The sequence below is a fragment of the Poecile atricapillus genome, chromosome 16, assembly GCF_030490865.1.
Source record: "Poecile atricapillus isolate bPoeAtr1 chromosome 16, bPoeAtr1.hap1, whole genome shotgun sequence".
Classification (NCBI taxonomy): Eukaryota; Metazoa; Chordata; class Aves; order Passeriformes; family Paridae; genus Poecile; species Poecile atricapillus.
This window is the reverse complement of record NC_081264.1, coordinates 6,996,479-7,015,779: the sequence shown is the minus strand read 5'-3', so window position 1 is coordinate 7,015,779 and position 19,301 is coordinate 6,996,479. Positions and strand designations below refer to the sequence as shown.

At 44.1% G+C, this 19,301-nt stretch overlaps 1 protein-coding gene across 1 annotated transcript in view; it reads left to right on the top strand.

Moving 5' to 3' along the window:
- The first annotated feature begins 6,352 nt into the window (after positions 1 to 6,352).
- Positions 6,353 to 19,301, top strand: part of LOC131585372 (uncharacterized) — a 32,105-nt gene continuing 19,156 nt past the window's right edge. Inside the window, exon 1 of the mRNA XM_058851497.1 lies at positions 6,353 to 6,517. Coding sequence (XP_058707480.1) covers positions 6,440 to 6,517 — 78 coding nt within the window. The 5' untranslated portion in view covers positions 6,353 to 6,439. The remainder of the gene's footprint in view (positions 6,518 to 19,301) is intronic.

Here is a 19,301-nt window from a genome sequence, read left to right as displayed (position 1 = left end):
CTTTTCCAGACGGACCCTTCCGGCAGCGCACGGAGGGGGAGCGGCTCTCGGGTGGCGCCGCCTCAGCGCCCGCCCGGGGCTGTGCCGGGCCGCTCTGAGGGGCGGGGGTCTGACCGGCCCCTCCGTCGGGACCCTGGGGCTGGCACCGACTTGCATAAATTAAAATTAAGTTCCGCTTAAATTAAAATTTTAAATATATTTGTGAAGGTGGTGCGCCTCTCGTAGCCTTGCGTGTCTGTATCATTCATGTTCCTGCATGAGCGTTGCCTTTTACAGAGTCTGAGGCAGGAGAGTCCAGTGACATGTCCTGTAAATGTCACATTTTCAGCATTCCCTCTGGCCCTTTCCCCAGTAATCAGTCCTTAGAGTTTTCAGCAGCTTTCTGGCGCCGGGCATCCCACAAGTCCTCTGAGGTGCTGGGAGCTGGTGCATCGGAGCACATAATTTCATAATGTATTCATAATGTACTGCTTAAATTCATAATGTATTCATAATGTACTGCTAATGTCATACTGCCACCCCAAATATAATTGCCAGGTAAACAGTGTCTGCTTTGCCAGGTATTCCTCTGTTACCAGCATTTCCAAATTATCCTTCTTATGAACACGAATCCTCTGAGCTGTTTCTCTAGGAAGATGGGAGGCTGTTCCACAAGTCAGGAGGGTTGATACACCAAAACACCAGCATATTGTTTGAACTGCAAACCTGTTAACCGAGCTCCTGGATCTTGCCAGCAACTGGGTCTTTTCCTGTACACATTACACAGCCCCCTAGGCATTATTTGGAAGAGACCATTACTTTACAAACTAAGTCAGGAAGAGGACTGTTCTCAAGTGCAAATGCAGGGATGTAAGAAAGGCTCCCAGCATGATGATCAGAGGTATCCAGAGAGTGTATCTGGATTCACAGGACAGTCTCCTGCTGTTCTGCTGCCTGAGCCAGATGCCGGTATGAATGGGCAATCCCACGCTGTGGCTCAACACGTGTCTACTGAAGTTTGACCTTCTTGGCTGCATGCATGTTTGGCACTGAGCTCATAAACCATATGTGGGATTTGAATGTGTGAAGGGGAGCTGAGTGAAAGAGAGCAAGGCTCTGCTGAGATATGACAGGAAACCCTGAGAATTGCGTGTGTGAATGAGTGTTTAAAATCTTTAGTAGTGACCTTCACTGGATACTCTTCTACAGAAAATGTCAAAAACAATATGGTAAGGAAGACTTGATTGCTTGATCTTCATTTGATCTGGTTTTGATTTTCTTTTAAGAATGTAAAAGCTTGGAGTTTTGCTTCTCACCGAGAACTCAAAAACAGAAAACGATAACTGCAAACTCAATTGTTGAGTCACTAAAGTAGCTGCTCTTTCCACTTGGAATATTTGCCTGTGTTTGCTTCTTGACTTTGATCCTATCTCTCTAGAACAATGTAATACCTGGATAAAGCTCCAAAGTATCTCTTTTTAACTTGCTACTCTGCCACATGGCACCAAAGCCCCAGCTACAGGAATAGCCACTCGTTGGGAGACTATTGCCCAAGCATGGCACAAAGCTGCAGCAGGCTTCCTGAAAGAGAAAGAGAATCCTTCATACTGGAGGATGTCCATCATCAGTAATGTAATTTTTAACACAATAGAGGAATGTCATGGTTGTTGTTTAAAAAGCCAGAAAAAATATTAAACACTATCACAAATGAGGCCTTTAAGGGAAGGGATTCCTGTAAATTTGCAGGAGACAGCTTTGTAAACTGCAGTCTCTGTCTCCAGCACTGAAAGAGCCCTTGGCTTATCCCAAACCCTGTTAGAGTGCTTGTCGCAGAGCACCCTAATTCTTCAAGAAGAAAGATCAGAAAGTACCACAACAAATTCTTTAACCACAGCCAGCTGCAGCATTCTCTCATTCTGCAGCTAGACTGCATACAGGAGCTGCTCTGCTGCCTTCTCTTCAAGTGAGCTCTGTCAGACTTCAATTAAAATTGTATTTTTCAGGAACCTACAGGGCCTTGTTCTAAAAAGGGGAAGGAAAATTTATTCACCTTTCCCCTGAAGGGGAAAAAGAAAAGCAAAAAATAAAAAAGAAAAGCATACAATGCAATTAAAGAGCTGACCTAACAAAATTACCAGGGAATACTGGCCATTTGTAGAGTTTCTGTCCAGCTGGCTCGTTTTGTAACTGTGTGTGTGAGAACTGCACTAGTGAAAGGAGAGAAAGGCTCCATACTCTGCAGGAACAGAGGGTGGCACTCTCTGCACAGCACAAAGCCCATGCATAGTGCTTTCCACTTACAGCTTTTATAGCTACAAACACGTTTTTCTAAATATTTCCTTAGGGAAGTTCTTGCTCTCTAACCGCTGACAACACGATGTTCCAATTCCCCGTGCTTACTGCATATTTTTCTGCTTACATATTTCTATTATTTGGTGTCACCCAGTCTGCAGAAACTTCATCAAAAATGAAACCTGTGCTAACCACATAAAAATAGCTCTATTACTGGCAGATTGCAATCAGACTCAGACATCCAGCTTGCCTCTCACACCCACTGAGGAAAAAACTGGTTTTGTATTAAATACAGACAATGGAACTAGACTGCAGGTCTTCAGAAACATGCTTTATTAAACATCGCCTTAATATTTAATTTATATATTTTATTTACCTGCAAATTTTTATTTATATATGTGAAACATTTTTACAGCATTATACCTAAGCAATTTTTAGTGTGTCTGTTCTAGCATGGATAAGTATTTAAAATATTACTTTCCTGACTCATTTCTATAAACAGTGAAGACAGATGCAACTGTGGTGTGTCTGATAGCTCAGAATGGATTTAATCAACCTTTTCTATACCTGAGAGAAGGCTGGGAAAGCATAAAAAGCCATGTTGTGTAACCATAAGGTTTGCAGATGGGAGCTCTTGCATACAGAGAATAAACTAAGATTTAAGGCCTTGTTACTGAAAGTATCTTGCCAATGCCCTCCTCCTGTTTAAATCTGGATTCAGTTTGGTCACACCAAGTGTTTTGTACAACAGAAACTGCTAGGAGCTGCATTCATTTCTGTGGGACATTCTACAATAGTGTCTCTGGTTGAGGAGAGTTACTTTTGGTATCAGGATGCTTTACATATTCCAGGAAGTTAATTCAGAAAGTTCCCTTTCCATGTATCTGTGTGTGTGTGGTAGTGAGAGAGTTGATGAAAATTACTCGGTTTTCGTGGTTTCAAGCTTAGCTTTCCCACAATAAATGATTTTTGCTGCCAGTCTGGAAGCAGTAAGTTTCTAGTTATTTTTTTTCCTGGAAATTACTTTCCCAGCCTGGAGCTACTGGTTAAGAAAGTGCTGCCATTACACACACAGCTCCTATCCACTAACTTCATAAATGTCACTATTCTACTGAAATTGGTGCTTGCTTCAGCATTTCCAGAGCTCTCAAAATGGCATGGTACAATAGGAAACACCGTCCTTGGAAGAACTTGCTAAAAGAGCATGAAAACCTTGAAGTTTTCAACAGGGAGTCCAACACAGAGAACGGTACATTTACATTAAAGGTGTCTCAATGACTGTGGAAGAGGCTTGGCCTTTGTTCAGGGATGTGCACAGTCGCTACAACACTGATCTCTGCTGTGTGGCAACTCTGTGAGATGTGAGGCTGTAGGGAGTGTGAGATAGGCAATAAAGATTAGGCAGGAAGCAAAGTGCCTTTTACCCTTCTGTCCTTTCTTGATCCTTCCAGTAAATCTATCTCCAGTCTCCCTCCACTACAACATCCAGCTGCCTGACACATCTGTCTAACAGGCAGCTGTGACACTGGGGGAAGGCAGCTCACCTGGCAGAGGTTTGCAGGTACCACTTGCAAGCCTGGCTTCATGGTCATTACCTTCAGTGGGCCATCAGACACCTTTTGGACCTGTGCTGCCTGGTGTGGGAAGTTGTTCAAGCCCATACAGAGTCCTCCTACCTGCTCATGGAAGGAGATCATAAATACAAAACATGATCCTCATTAAAAATATGGTTTGAAAGGGTCAACAACCTGAGCAGAAAATACTTTATGAGCAGACTACTGTATGTTTGATCATTAATTCTAGATGCTAAGTCATTGCTAAGCCATAATGATGAAGTGTGGTGTGGACAGGTTCTGCTAGCAGAGGGATGCTGAGATAAGGGAACAAAGACGTACTCACAGCTTGTGAGGCCAACAGCAGGGCAAACACAAACATGAGAAATCAGCATACAGTTGTGTCTGTGCTACATGCCCAAGGTCTACAGCTTGGAATGTCAGCATGGCCCACACAGCACCCTCTTTGCCTCCAAAGGATTATGGGTGCCTGCACTTAGATGACCCTTGGAAAGGAATCCAAATAACAGGGTTGTAAGATCCTTAAAAAGAGAGCTGCTAGACTTGGACTTGCTCTTTCTCTTTCATTTAGATATTTTTATATTATTATTCCAGAAATGTCCAAGCAAAGAAAAAAATCAAGTTGAATACCCTTTTCTGCCAGCTAGTCCTTGACTTACATCCTCAACAACTGTGCATCAGCGTAAGGAAATGGCAGATGGAATCTCTGCATTTACCTCTGTCACACTGAGCCTCATGTGGAAAAAAAGTAGATTTCTTGTTTTGGGGATTTTTCAAAGCTTAACATACATTTATGGTGACATCACCCTGAGATTTAACTGAGTGTAGAGAAAAGCAATGCGCCACAGTGCTATGCTACAGAGACCAGACTGCCCTTCAGGCAGAAGTGTTCTTCTCAGAAAAACCCTCCTGCCAAGGATGCCAAGTGTCCTGGGTTTTGTGTTTATTCAGAACAGATAAAATGTAGTTATAAATTCTCTGATATATGCTTTTTCATCTGACAGGTAACTCAAAAAAATATTACCCAGTGGGAGCAAAATGTAAATTCAAACACAAGCAGTCACAGTAAATAACTGACAAGGTCAGAGCCCAGGAACACCCTTTTCACAGAGTTTGCCTTGAAAAAAGAAGGATGAAATAAGAACTGGTCACACAAAGAATTATTTACATCTTCTGCTTTCAGTGCAAGAAGTATAAACAGCCAATTAAGCTATGGAGACATTCCTTATGTGTCCTTCCATAGAAGGGCTACTCCTCAATCAGCATTTGTAAACTTCCCAGGGAGAGAACTGTTGTCCCTGTGGGCAGAGGGCAGTCAGAGTCCTGTCCTGGAACCTCCCTCAGCCTTGGGCTAATCATCTTGTCACTTTTTGTAGGCATCCAATAAAAGCTAACAGGCAGCTTCATCTCACAAGCACTGCAAAGATTAAGTAGAGATCTGTTTCACTTCTTTGGGATCCAAACATTATCTCCTACATTCCAAACAAAACACCAAACCCATGGAGCAGGTGAATGGGCCTGGACTAGATGAGCTCAGTGCCAAGATGCATTCAACACAAGACTGTATTTATGAAAAAAAAAAAGTTTTCTTTGACACCAGTCCTCCAACTTCATGCTTATTATATGCACCCACTTGGACACCAACTGAAGATAATAGCCACTTTTTCTCATTGATTAAGTTGTCATCTGCAGGATTAAAAATCACTTGCAGGATGTGGTGTGAGTCAGTGGAGTACAGGAGAGTATAAACCAGAAAGCTGCATCAGAAACAAGGAGTGTCCCTTGCCCTCACATCACATTCAGAAAGGTTAAGTGGCTGCTGTACCCTGACCAGCGACTGCTGGTTTCTGTGCAGGTCCTGTGCTTTGGGCTCCCCAGGATGCCCGTGAATACTCCTTGCCTGTCCTCTGCTTCGTGCTCAGATGGAGCCGGGGTGCTTTTAGCTGCTTTGAAAGGCCTGAGCCCCTTTCCCATTTCCCATTCCTCTGACCGTTCACTCCCTTGACTGGGCTCCTGAGTCTGGCAGGGGACCGGAGCAGCGGCCGGGTGCGCTGCCCGGGGCAGCCGCCCTCTCCATCGCCAGCACCGCAGCTCCTCCATCTCCCACCGCCCCGCAGGAGAAACTTCCCGCAGGAGCCCCCTCCCGCCGCTGCTCGCAGGCTTGAGCTGCCTCCATCCCGGCGGCTCCCAAGCCCGCCGAGGTTACAGCACCCCGGGGAGGGGGGCTCGGACCTGGCTACCCCCGCTCCCCTCCAGCCCCCTCCGCTCCCGCAGCGCCTCGCCCGGTCCCCGCCGAGCTCCGCGCCGCAGGTGACCCCCCGGGGGAGGGCAGGGGCCGGGAGCGGCCGGGGGAGGGGGCGAGGGGCGGGGAGGCCGGGCTCGGGGGGTCGCTGTCAGCGGCGCCGCTCGGGGCACGGCTCAGCGCGGCAGCTCCGCCGGCGGTGCTTGGCGCGGCTCGGCTCGGCTCGGCAGCTCCACTGGCTGTGCTCGGCACGGTTCGGCTCGGCTCGGCACGGCTCGGCAGCTCCACTGGCTGTGCTCGGCACGGTTCGGCACGGCTCGGCACGGCTCGGCACGGCTCGGCACAGCGCGCCATGCTCCGCAGCGGCCCCGGCGCGGGGCTCGTCCTGGCGGCGGCCGCGGCGCTCTGCCTCGGCGGGGCGGGAGCCAAGGTAACCCCCGGCACCGGCGGCACCGGCCCCCGCCCGCAGCGGGCAGGGCAGCGCGGCGGCGGCGAGGGACGGGGTGCCCCGGGAGCCCCGCCGGCAGGAGGGCAGGGACCGGGAGTCCCGGGGCAGAGCTGCCGGCAGGCCGGGTGAGGGACGCGCTGGTGCTCCCGGGACGAGGGATGCGCCGCGGACACCGGGAGGGGAGGGGTGCAGCGGGGCGGCCGCGGCGGGGGCGGCTGCGGGTCCCTTGGGCCCCTGCCTGTCGGTGTTCGGGGTGTAGGGCTGGCCGAGGACTCGCCCCGGAGTGCAAAAGGCACCGCGAGACGCGATGCTCCGGGACTCCGGATCAACCCCTCCGCTTCGGTACAGCCGGACCCGAAATCCGGTGAAAGCCCAATGACTACGGATTCCCGGCAGAAATGAGAACACTTGCCCAAAGGCATCCCTGCCACGGGCACAGCCTGTCTTGGGGAGTCCAACCCAAATACCTCGTGCTGGTTTACAGCCCCCACGCTCGCTCTCCCCGCTCTTGCGCACCTCGGCTGTAGCAGGGAGAGCAGATAAACTCTGCGAGTGACAGGTACAGCTCCCAGGGCAGGGATCCGGGCACTGCTGAGAGCAGGCGGGCACGGGGAGATGAGAGAGGCTGAGCACAGGTGGCACACGAGCTGCGGTGGAAAGGCAGGGGAAGAAACAGAGCACCCCATAACCGGGAGCAGCTACAGAGCAGTCACTGAGCTTTGGGGAGGGTGAGCAGTCCTGGTCCCGCTGACGGGAGTATAGAACCTGATAGAACCAAGGTTTGACACTTCTAGTAGAGATTCTCAATTCTGTAAAACGTGAGCCAGTAGAGTATTAGAAAATATTATTCCATACATTTATGTCTTGTTACATATATATGTATATAAAAAGAAAAAGTGTGGGGTTGCTTTCTCTGGTGGCAAACAGCATTATAAATCTGCCTGATAAAGTAATTCCCTGCCACAGCACACGAACACACAGCAATCACTTTGGTTGAAATGAAGATGTTTTATCCCACTTTGGTATCCTAGTGAAGATAGCTTAGTAAGAACTTAATTAAGCCACATTTCTGGCCCGAAAATACTAACTTTACCGAGATCTATTGAATTGTATGGTTGTGGGGCTTTGTATTTTGTTTCTCTTTCAAGTCAGGATTGCATTGCAGAGTGCAATCTTACCCTCATCTAGTTGCATACCTCTCTTATTAAACTACATAACTTGCTTGCTTCCCTGAATTATTGCATCCTTCCTGTGCTGTTTCTTTTCTGCCTTTGCCTGTACAATCATGAGGAGCAAATGTGTGTGCTGTACATTTGGGGGTGAAAAGCAATGATGGCACTCTGAATGCATCAGTAAACTTTCTAATTTTTGCTAATTTTTCTCTAATATTTCCTAGTCAACTTCTATTGGTCTCTAATTCTGAAATCAAGAGTGTTTGATTTTGCACCAGGCAGTAACTGAACTAAAGTATTGACCAACAGCACTACAGAAAAGAAGCTGCCTCCTTAATGAAGAAGCAGCAGTCTCCTGCCTGCTTTCCCCAACTTGACTTCTTGCTGTGTCAATGATTCTTTTGATCACATTGCTTATAGGCTTTTAACATACTGGACAATTTCTTTTGCAGAAAGAAAAGCATTTTCTATTGCTTATCTTCCTTAATATGTCAGGGAGCTCTGTGTCCAAACAGACGTGTGTGTACATCTCTTGCTCCCTGTTTTTATTATTTCTTGGAGTAAGTTGCACTTGCTCTTCACTCATCAAGGACTGCACTGTGCTGCGTAGGCGTCACTATTTTTATCTTTTTTGGCTACACTGATAGTGTTGCTATGCTAGTAAAGAAATACACGTCCCACTCTAAGTTAGTGGTTCAAATGTAGTTCAATTTATCAGTTGAAAAAAGGTATTCAACGATTTATGAGAAATTATTTGTCTTCTGGCTTAGAGTTAACAGTGTAAAAACATAACAGAAACTCCCTTGGCAAGGGCAAAGTCTGCATGAGGTACAGGGAACTGAATTGTTCTTTTCATCCAGGAAGGTGGTCTCTGCCAGTAAGAGCTGAGAAAATTTCTGATGCTGCGAGGTAGCGTGGATGTTTGCAACATGTTTTGTGGCAAAGTAGAGCTCTCTCTGGAATCCTTCACCGAGTACCACAGCAATTTAAAAATAGGAGTTAGATCAAATGAAAGAAAATTTGAAGATAAGGTGCATGATGTTTCCTCCTGCGTGTCTGTATCAAATGGAACAAGATGTGCAGATAAGCGGCTTGTTTATCCTGAAGGAAGAATGTAAGCCTGATGAAAGAGTAACACAGTCAAAATTATGTCTCTGTATGTCCATTAAATATTATCTGTTTAATCAAATCCCTGTGGAGTTCTCTATGCCAGTGCCATCCTTCATCTGGTATTCTTCTGTTCACTTGCTGGCTTAAAGGAAAAAATTAAGCCTTTCTTGTTCTGTTTAAGAGAAGAAATCTTAGCAATTCTAGACCCTCTAGTGAAAGTCTTAGTCCTTTACCCAGCAAGAACTATGGCAAAATTCCTGCTGGTTTTGGAGGGAGCAGGATCCTTCCCAAGATCAGTGAAAGATTAAAAAAAAAAATCAACTACTAAAATATGCACCTCAATTAGCAAAGAATGTGGCCTGATTAGTAAAGTGTATGAAATTTCAGCTATTAAATTCTACAGCCCTGATCAACAAAGCACGCTGCACAGTTGGCAATGTATCCAGAATCTCAACTACTGTACTAGTCTCCTACCAGATCAACCAAGCATGCAGCTGAATCAGTAAATTATGCAACTGGAGCAGCAAAATATGCACTTCTGATTGGGGCAGGAGGATAGGGAAGGTCTCAAATGTTTTAAATTGGCACACAATAGGTCTGTCAGTGGTCAGCATCTGCCTTGAGAAAAGTAGAGGCAAAATATGTAACTTTTACTAGTCTTTCTGGACCATTGCTGGACTGGAAAAGTATGTCTCTCAAATAGCTCAGTGTTTGTTAGCAGCAGTCCCATTCTTGACCAGATGTACTACACATCTGGTTCCAATCCCAGCAGCTGCCAGGTGTGGGGATTATTTTAGTAACACTTTAATGGGATTTTTAGGTCCAGGGAGCTTTTGCTTTATTCATCACTGTAAGGCACTGGGTATGCACACCAGGCTGTATTTCTGTCTCAAGAGATGAAGCCAGGCAAGACAAATAAGGCACCTTCAAAGAACCTGAAGGTTTTTTTGGCAGTGAACTTAATATCTATTAATCTCTTCACTGTTTGTGAAAGTACTTTGTGCTTGAGGAGCAGAGAAATGATAGGTCTTTCCCGTTTTCTTTATATCTTGATTAATTGCCATAACTGCATCCTATTGTGGTTACAATGTATCTTGGCAGATCAGATGTTTACTGGGCAGAGAGTTTGGATGTTTGGCCAATTTGGGGAGCAGTTATATTCTTATATTCTGAAGCAGTAGAGCTGTTTTTCCCTATCTTCTGTGTATGTACTTTAAAAATCCAGTCACAGTAGCTGGTTCTGAACTTCAGAATCTGTTTTTTCATTAAATTATTATTTTTGCTTTATACAGAAGACCTACGGGTTGTCTTATTTTAATAAAGATGCAGTTTCAGGGTTTCTATAAACCAATTATTTTGGAGGTTTTTTTATGTCTGGAAGTAAACTGTGTTAAACTGCCTGGGATCAAGGAAGGCATGAGAATTGCTTTGTTTTATTGCACTGTTCACTTTAGTACCCAGGAGCCTGAAACATTATTTGAGTCTAAAAATTATCTGAACTTGTTTTTTTTTTATTGTTTTGGTTATTTTTTTCTGATTTTGGTTTGGGCTTTTTTGTTATTGTTGTTTTGTTGGTTTTTTTTTAATCCACTAAATTTGGTCCATAAAGCTGACTTGCATTGAACTTCTTATTTACCAAATTTCTGCCTCATTTCCAAGTCAGTTCAATGAATGATCCTATTTAGTTCTTTTTCCTGTTTAAAATATTTCCTACTGAGTCCAGAGCAGTGCCCTTAAAACATAATTGATTTGGGTCATTGAACCCTTATTTTTCATGCATGTTAGTTTACATCCCGCCACTGGTCTGACTGGTATTTAAATTAGAAAATTGCAGGCGGATTTCTTCTAGAGGCTAAAGTTCACATGGAGTCTCTGGCAAAATAAGATCCTGGAGTACATATCCCTGGAACTGGGCAATGATTTGTAACTCTTTTTTAATTCTGTCTGGGCAGAGTGTTATAAATCTGGCACTCCCTTGTTAGTTTCACGCTAAGCAGCAATAATGTCCACAGTGTTTTAGTCCTGATAATTCTAATTACGGAAGCACTGAAGAAGCTGAAAGCTGAGAAGATGGACAAGGCTGGCCTCAAGTTCTGCACAGCACAGGGGATTCTCTCTTTGTAGAACTGAGCCATAATTCTCTTGCCTGCCAAGGCCAGCAATGGAAGCAGCAGCCAAGGTAAGAAAAACAAGCCAGTGGCAGAAGATTTCTGGAATTATGTGGGTAATCTTTGTGCAGAAGGAGCTAAAAGACTGTAGTGCTGGTAGAGATACCAACCATCCTTGGGGTGAAAATGCTGAAATAACTTTTTTCTTTACTATCTAAGAGGTTGGCACAAACAATCCTGTTGCACTGGTTTGCAAAGACCCAGCAAACAAACTTTCCTGTGGTAACCAATAATAACTATTCTCTCCTCTGCTTCTTTGTGTGACAGAGCAGGAATGGTGGTAAAATATTCAGGTCTCTTTCTTCCCGTCTCCCTTTCTTCCTAAAAAACCCAAAACAACTTATGGCATATTTTGTACCAGAGAGTGGCTACCCAGGAGTAGTGTAGCTAGACCAGGTCTGGTAAAGCAGTTCTTCCCATTACACACTGTTCTTAGTATGCACTGATATCCCAGATCTAGAAATGATAAATATTCAGCCTGGTTTTCAGGTACTTGCTTGAGTATGGGAAATACTAAATAGAAAAGTCATCCTCTTATACAAATTCATGGCTGGAGAAGGGTGGAGCAGGGACCGGGCACTGTAGGGACTTGCATTAATATGTGTAACAATTTCACAGCAGCAGGGAGAAGCCTGACTGTCAGCCTTGGTTTTCAAACTCTGTAAAAACATTATCATTCCCCTTACAAGCTTTCAGCAGCAAATGGCCCCATGGTTCATTCTGAGTATCCTTACTCACGTCATTGCCAATGGAAAGGAGGTTCCAATTTTGAGAGGAGCAAAGGCTAATTTGCCTGTATTTCCTTTCTAGAGTTCTTAGAGCCCTACTGGAGCTCACAGAAGTCATCTGAGACTTCAGGAGGATTTAAATCAGGCCATAAGTACTGCTGGCTTGGATTAGTAATGATGTGCATTGAGGACAACATCTGTATTTGGGTTTGGGTGGAGCCCTTTCACCCAAGGGTGGAAGAGCTGGTAATACTTTTACAGTACCTTTCATCAGAGGATTTTGAGTTGCACAAATATCTAATTACAGAAACTATGTGAAATCCTTGGTCCTGGGGAGTACAGGCAGTACCATTATGCTTCAATAGAAAGCAGGGGTGGGTGGTGTTCAAAGTGGCACAACAAAAGTGAATTTTTCACATGCAAGCCATAACCTGCTACACTATCTCATTTTCATCCTGTGTTTTACTCCTCTCATTTCTTTATATTAGCAGCCAGGTTTCAACACCAAATGAACTAAACAAAATGGGCTGCCACAAGCCTCCATTCAGAACTACTATCAGCTCTTAGGAAGGGATTTCAGAAGTTCTTCGATCTCTTACTGATCTGTTTCTGTAGTATTTGTATTTCTTTATTCTGTTAAAGTGTAGCAGGACTAACTAGGGTCAGGTGCCAAGGAGGCCAATAATGAGAGCTTCCTGGGTACAGGAGCTGTGGGATGACATGCCTCTGAAAGTCCAGCCTGATCCAAATCCAAGAAAGTTGGTCACTCAGCCTTTCCAAGTGCCTCCTCTATACTGCACTTAATTTGGGATTAGCAGTGGGAGCTCTAATCCATTTATTCTACTTAAATCCAGCTCTCTCCTGGTCTTGGTTAGTAAATATACTGCTGTTTTGAGAGACTGAGTTTTTATTAAAGGGATTTTTTGACTGAAAACTTGGAGCCTTTACTGGGAGCACTGAGGCTCAAAGCCCAGGCTGCCCATGCCCTTGACTTCCTCCTGTGCTCCAGATCTGCATGGGTGGGCACTTCAGGTAAATCCAAGACCTCACTATTTGAATACAAGGGCCCCAAGGAGTTGCTCATCAAGATTAACTTTAAATGTGAGCTTAGCAAGATGAGCACTTTGATTTGCCTCTAAAATCAACAGCAACTTATTCCAGGTTTCCTGGTTGAAACTTGAATGGGGAAGAAAAAAGGATGTCTGCAAAGCAGATTTATTTAGGAAAACAAACTGCTCACTGGTTGGGACCCTGTAACAACAAACCCAGGCTTAGTTTTTCCTCTGTCTGCAGTATCTGTGATACTTTTTTCAGCTTTTTCCCAACCCTCCCTGCTGTGCCCTCGTGGTCTTTCCTTATGTGTAAGCACTAAAGTAAAATTTACATGCATCCTGCTCTCTGAAATCCTGGCAAAGACGGAGTCTTGGAAATTTCCCTTTCCAGAGTGCACAAGAGGAGACTAATTCTGGGAGAACAAGGTGGGGAGAAGTGCTGCTGTTTGTATACCATCCAAAACTGAGCACTCAGACCATAGCAGACCCCTGGATGCTCCAGCTCCAGCTGCAGCAATGGACCATGTGGAAGTCCAGCTAAAAAGACTGTGTAAATGGGAGAGGCTTTTTCTTTGCTTGTGTCTTCTGCATGAGCCTCCCACCTGCTAATGACTTTTAGTGACACAACAACCCGGTCCCCAAAAAGTTGGGATAACAGCTCTGCAGCAGGGTAATGGTGACACAGAATATTTTCAGGTTTTGCATGCACATATGGAATGTTTCCTTCTCCATACATTTGTACAATAGGCTTCCAGCACATGAAACATCTGAAGTGTCTGAATGAAACAATAGGGTCATGTAGCTGGAAGTCCAAGCACAAACAGCTCATCTTTTGCCAGGCCAGTTTACATGTATATGTGTGTGTTTTGTTTGCTTTTAAAAATCCAAGTTTATTTCCCAGTAAGTGGCCAGCAAACTTTGCATGGGATTGCTTTTCAATTCTCCTTTCTCCTGTTTCTTGTCCTTTCAAAATGAAACAAAGCAGTTCTGGGTACCTAAGGTGCATATGGATTTCATTATTTAAATCTCTCCCACGTATTTGGGAGGTGATATATATGTAGTTAATTTGTGAATATTAGTTTTATAGATTCCTATGGATATACATAACTTGTTCAATGGACTTTTATACTGAACTCCACAAGTAAACTTCTACTGCAGGACTATAGCTTTTGTTTTGTTATATATTCCATCTGGTTACCAAGCAGTAGAAAACAATCTGGCCATGTTTTCTACTCTTTAATTTGAACTGCTTTAAACTGCTCAATTTATAGAAAATGAAAACCAGATTGATCTTCTGGATCTGTCAGTTCCCACCAACCCTATCATTTACTGTTAATTTTTCTATGGTGTGTTGTGTACACTTTGTTAATGAGAACTTGCTCCAGTAGAGAATAGACCTATGTGACCTATTAAAGCCCTGAAGCAAATGGTCATGGCATCTTGAACTCTTCATTACACTGCCTTACTTTTATTTACCATGGTCCCATCATATTCAGGATTATTTGCCTGAGGAGACACTCTAAATGATGCCTTTGTTTCTCTTTCTAAGGCTTTACATTTTTTTGTATGTTTGAATGAGGGTATTTTCTGAAAAAGAAACCCAACAAACTAGAACATGGATAGCAGCTTTGTATAGATGAGGGATCTTATTTGATAGGGCATCTTGCATCTTTGCTGGAGAATCTCTATTTGTCTGCTGAGTGTCCAGTCACAAGTTAGCTTTGTTTTTTCCCCCCTGCAAGGATTAGTCCGAAAGGTCTGCAAGAAAAGGCTGGGAATTCCAGCACTTCCTTGTGGATGTTATGTTAGATATATTGTATGCTTCCTTGGGCATAAAAGCTGATGCTGTGATGAAAAGGGAAAGCCAGAGTTCAGACTGCTCTCATAGGGACATAGATCACATTTGTTACATGAGCATAGCACAATAAATTTATGAGACAGTTATGAGAGGTTTCTGCTTAAAATAGTTCTGCTTTATGGGTGTAATGGTTATAGTCCCCACGGGAACACTGCCTAGTCAAGTGGGTCTTTCCAAGCACTGGATTTGCATATTTTAATAGATTTTTCAAATCATTTGATAGAAAAACAGTTTGGCTTTTGTCTCTTTCAGACTGAAATGAGAAGAAGGAAATTAATATTGTAATGTGGGGCTGCAGTCAAGATAGAGAAGAGTTCAGAATAAGACCTGGCACTTAGTTTCTAGTAAAAGCACCTGGATGTAAATGAAATTAATGAAAAAATGTCCTGTGCCTTGGCCTAGGTCTCTTCCAGAGCATTTCTATCTGTATTTCACACTCTACCAACATTTTATCCACTTCATAAGCATGTCTGCACCTAGACATGCAACAGCTATTGAGTAGTCAGTGAATGCTAGGATGTCTCCTGTAATGATAACTTCAATCTGGGAATCTGACAGGTAGCAAATGTACCCATGAGCTGCCAAGCCCAGAGAAAAACTATTCATCATAAGCATTTCTAGCTCTAAAAATACAGATCACAGCTGTAACTTGTAAAGGATCTTGTAGGTGAATCCAGCTCCATCCTCATTAGAGAATTGAAAGGGGAGAACTAAAACTTCTGCCTATTTGTGATGTGGTGGAAAAGAAGAGGAATTCTTTTCAGTGTTCTGAGACTTCACCTCTGAGCCCTTACGTGGCTGAGTTAGCAATGAGCCTCCTGCAGTCCCACCTTTGCTGAGAGAGGGACATATTCTTCCAGAGGACTGTTAAGACCATCTCTAACTATTGCTCTGAATTTCCCTCAGTAGGAAACAACTCTGGCTTCTGCCTGCAGAAGGAAGTGAGCCAAATTAGCCAGCAAAGCCTTGCACCCAGAGCTGGGTGCTCTTCATCTTATATAGGAATCTTGAATCAGGTACTCAAAAAGGTCTGTGGCTGCTGCAGAAAAATCTGCCTACTGCTCATAACTACAGTGTAGGTTGGCATCTCTGGCCTCATGAGGATGAACTGGTTTTCCTTATCACCAGAACCTCCCAAAAGCAGCAGAGCATTCGACTGCCTTTCTTCCACGTGCCCCGAAGACAAGCACAAAATGTCAATGTATGCTCAGACTGCATATACTGCTGATCATGCTATGGAAAGCTGGGCTGTTCCATGGGTGATTGTTCAGAAAACAGCCCCTGCTTGTGTCTCTGGGAACAAGCATTTTTTTGTTGTTTGGGAGCAAGCATCTCTGGAGTTAAATGAGGAGGGCTGTTGTTCTCCACGGAGGCTGGAGTGCGTCGCTGTGCCTGGTGGTTGTCGGAGTGCCCATGTTTGTTTTCTTGTGATTTTCCTTTTCCCCACCTCCTGTTCTGAGCGAGAATCAAGGAGGAGGGATGGTGACCTCATGGTGCAGTTATGCAATCTGCCAGAGCCAGGTATCAAAACACACTGCAGCTGTGGAGCTGGGACCTCGCTGTGGCTGGGGGCCCTGGCCTCCTGGCTCTAATGAGATCACTGACCTTCTCCTGCCACTTCTTCTGCAGCTGCTTTGATTCCCAGGGATTTGTTGTGGCCATGCCTGCCTAACGGTTTGGAAAGCTGCTGCAGGGAATGCTGCATCCACAGGCAGGCTCTGGGAGCTGGCCCTGGTGACCTTGAGCAGGTGAGGGTACCCTGAGCCCTGCCAGCCTCTTTCCATCCCAGCAGAGCTTATTTGCCTCCATCCAAGGGTATGCAAACATTCCCATCCTCCCTGATTATTCTATTTTTCATAGGAAGTGTTAAAATGTTGCCTGTTCTCCAGTGAAATAAAGCAGTGCCTTCCTAGCAATCTTGTTGTGATGCTTGAGCTACAGCAGAGTCACATATGGGAAGAATAAGAGAGAATAGCATGTCTGCAGACTGAGGCATATTTGGGCCTCCAAGTTCTCATGTCTCATTCAGACTTTGCATTCTTTGCTCTAATTGCTGAACTGCATTCCTGCTTCCCTCCCCTACTCTTCTAGCAGTATTTTTGTTTTCCTTGTCTCCTGCAGTAAGAGGCTTTCACAGCCTTCTTCCCTTCCTACCTGCATATTTGTTCTCTTCAAGTGTTCTGCAAATTATTAAAAACAATAGAAAACTTGGAGATAAATGTGAAAACAGGGCCCTGTGAAGCTGTCTGACGTGAGCCAAGAAGGAATACAAGACAAGTCAGTTCCCTGAAAATGGGATTTGCAGAGTGGAAATGTCACATCCGTAATCACTTTCATGTGGTGGAACTGCTGCTGCCCACCACTAACATAACAGAGCATCTGTTAAAAAATGTGGGTTTGGTTTTGCTTAAATCCAGCAGGTTGCACTCACTTCAATAAGTATTAGGTCCTTGTTTAAAAACATGAGTGCAACTGCTCTGGTACCATAAATGTATTAAAAGCAAATGTATGCTCAGCCCAGCTTGAGTCCCACACTGAAGCCCGTTCAGAGCTTGTTTGTGTGAATTGGCTCAGGGAGCACTACATGTGTGCAGAAGGTGGGTTTGTAGTGGGACAGGGATATTGGGAGTGCAAGGGAGACCCCTCAGAAAGCAGGGTACTCTCATAATTGATGGGAACTCTTTTGGAGATCAAGCTGAAAAATAATTACAAATAAAGATTAGAAAAAGGAGATGGGGGAAGCTAATAACTAAGCAAATGTCAGCAATTTTTGTTGTGCTGTGTCAATCTCATGTCTGATCTGCTTCTGCTAACTCTGCTACTTTCAATCATTCAGGGACACTTGAAGAGTTGCCCTAATGTGGGATGAGAGTCTCCTTTTGCTCATGCTTCAAACAGCAAAGGCAATTTGGCAGAGAGAGAAGTGGTAATTCCAAGGTATTTCTAGGAATTCTTGTATTGCCAGGTGGAAAAAACATGTTAGATGTGCTGCAGCTGTATCTAGCTCATTCTAATGGTAGAAAATAAACCTTGCATGCAAAGATGAGCTGAAAATGCAAAATTAAATAGGGCACTAATTTTCAAAAATCTCTGATTAACTTTGTCCTCGGCTTGGGAAAAGTCCTACCCTCTTTGATCTCTAAATCAGTCAGCTAGTGAAGGAAATGTGGTCACTTCTTAAACCAACAGACTGGAGTTTTTTGTCTTACTTGGGATAGTCTTTCCTCAGAGCCTGTATTTGAAGAGCATCCAAAGAGCTCAGACTTCCCTAGCTTGGAAATACTGTGAGAGGAGAACTTGGGGCTTTTGCTAGGAACCACAAGAATCGTATTTCTGGTAGTTTCGCAGTGAGTTCCAGCCATGTCAGCAAGTAAAGACTTGTCTTTATTTTGTTTTTCCCCTGTAAACTGGGATTGAGGAATGACAACTTGCCCTTTTTCCTTCTCATTTTCTTTTTAAAACCCCAAGTTTAGCATTTTCTCTTTGCTCTGGCTGAATGTTTAGGCCACTTCATATTTCATCCCAGGTGACTGGCTCAGTTCAAATGTCCTCAGGAGTCTGAGGTATCTTTAACTTGGAATGAACTTCCTATGTTTGGAGGGGAATAGAGGGAAGTAGCTGGGATGCCATATCTCCCCCTCTGTGTTTTGAGCAAAGATGTTGGTGCAGCCAGAGTTTTAAAGAGGTCCCTTGGGCAGAATAAATGTGAAGGAGCTGGTGAGAGAGCCTTGAAGTGTTTCCAGCTCTTTGAAAGAAACACACGTGTGTGTGCATGTGTGCACATAAGATGTTTTTAATTTTGGATGGGTGAGTGATCCCAAACAAAGCTTGTTGGATTTTCAACACACTGATGCTATGTGAGCTCAGATGGCTAAATTTAATCATCTAGGCTGAACAATCTTGGATTCTAAGACTGCATCCATCTTTGTGCAGAAACTATTTGCTTACCCCTGTGGCTTCAGTTGAATCAGCTGTAGGCTGACAAGATAAGGCTACTGTGGAATACCCATACACTGTCCTGTTCTGGCACTAGGCAGCTGCAGTGGATTTTGATTTTTAAATTAAGCAAAAAAATCTACCTGCAGAGGAGTTCTTTCTTTTCTACCCTTAGAAGTCTTTAAATAGTGGGGCTATTTTACAGGAAGGGACAAAACATAAAATAACTCTCTGATTCAAATCATAGGATCATAACCAAGTATTTTCACTTCAGAATGATTTTTTGAAAGGCCTAAGGTCTTCATAAAAAGCTTCTATCCTCACCTCCACTAATTACTCCAGTATTAGTTTTTTTTCTTGTACAGTCTTCAAGCGAAGACCAAAAAGCCCTTTTACTTGGATAAGGAGTTAATACGCCTCTGTGCTTGAAAAGACTAATAAATGCAGCACTTCTTAAATGTTCAGTCAGTTTGAAATATAGTGGATTATTCCTACGCTTGTTTCTAAAAAGAAGTGGAAGTGACATTTTTAAATCTGCCTGAAACTTGAAATACATGTGAGCAATGCACAGAATTGAGATGTGCATAAAGCATTCATGAGGGCAAAGTGGGTTATGAACTTCGCACATCATTTCCTCGCAGCCTTGCAGCTGGGTATCTCTATTAGGTGTGTGGCTTGGCCCCTGAGGATGTCGTGGAAATTCAGTGGCTCATCTGTGTGTCTCCAGTTTCCTCTGCTGAGC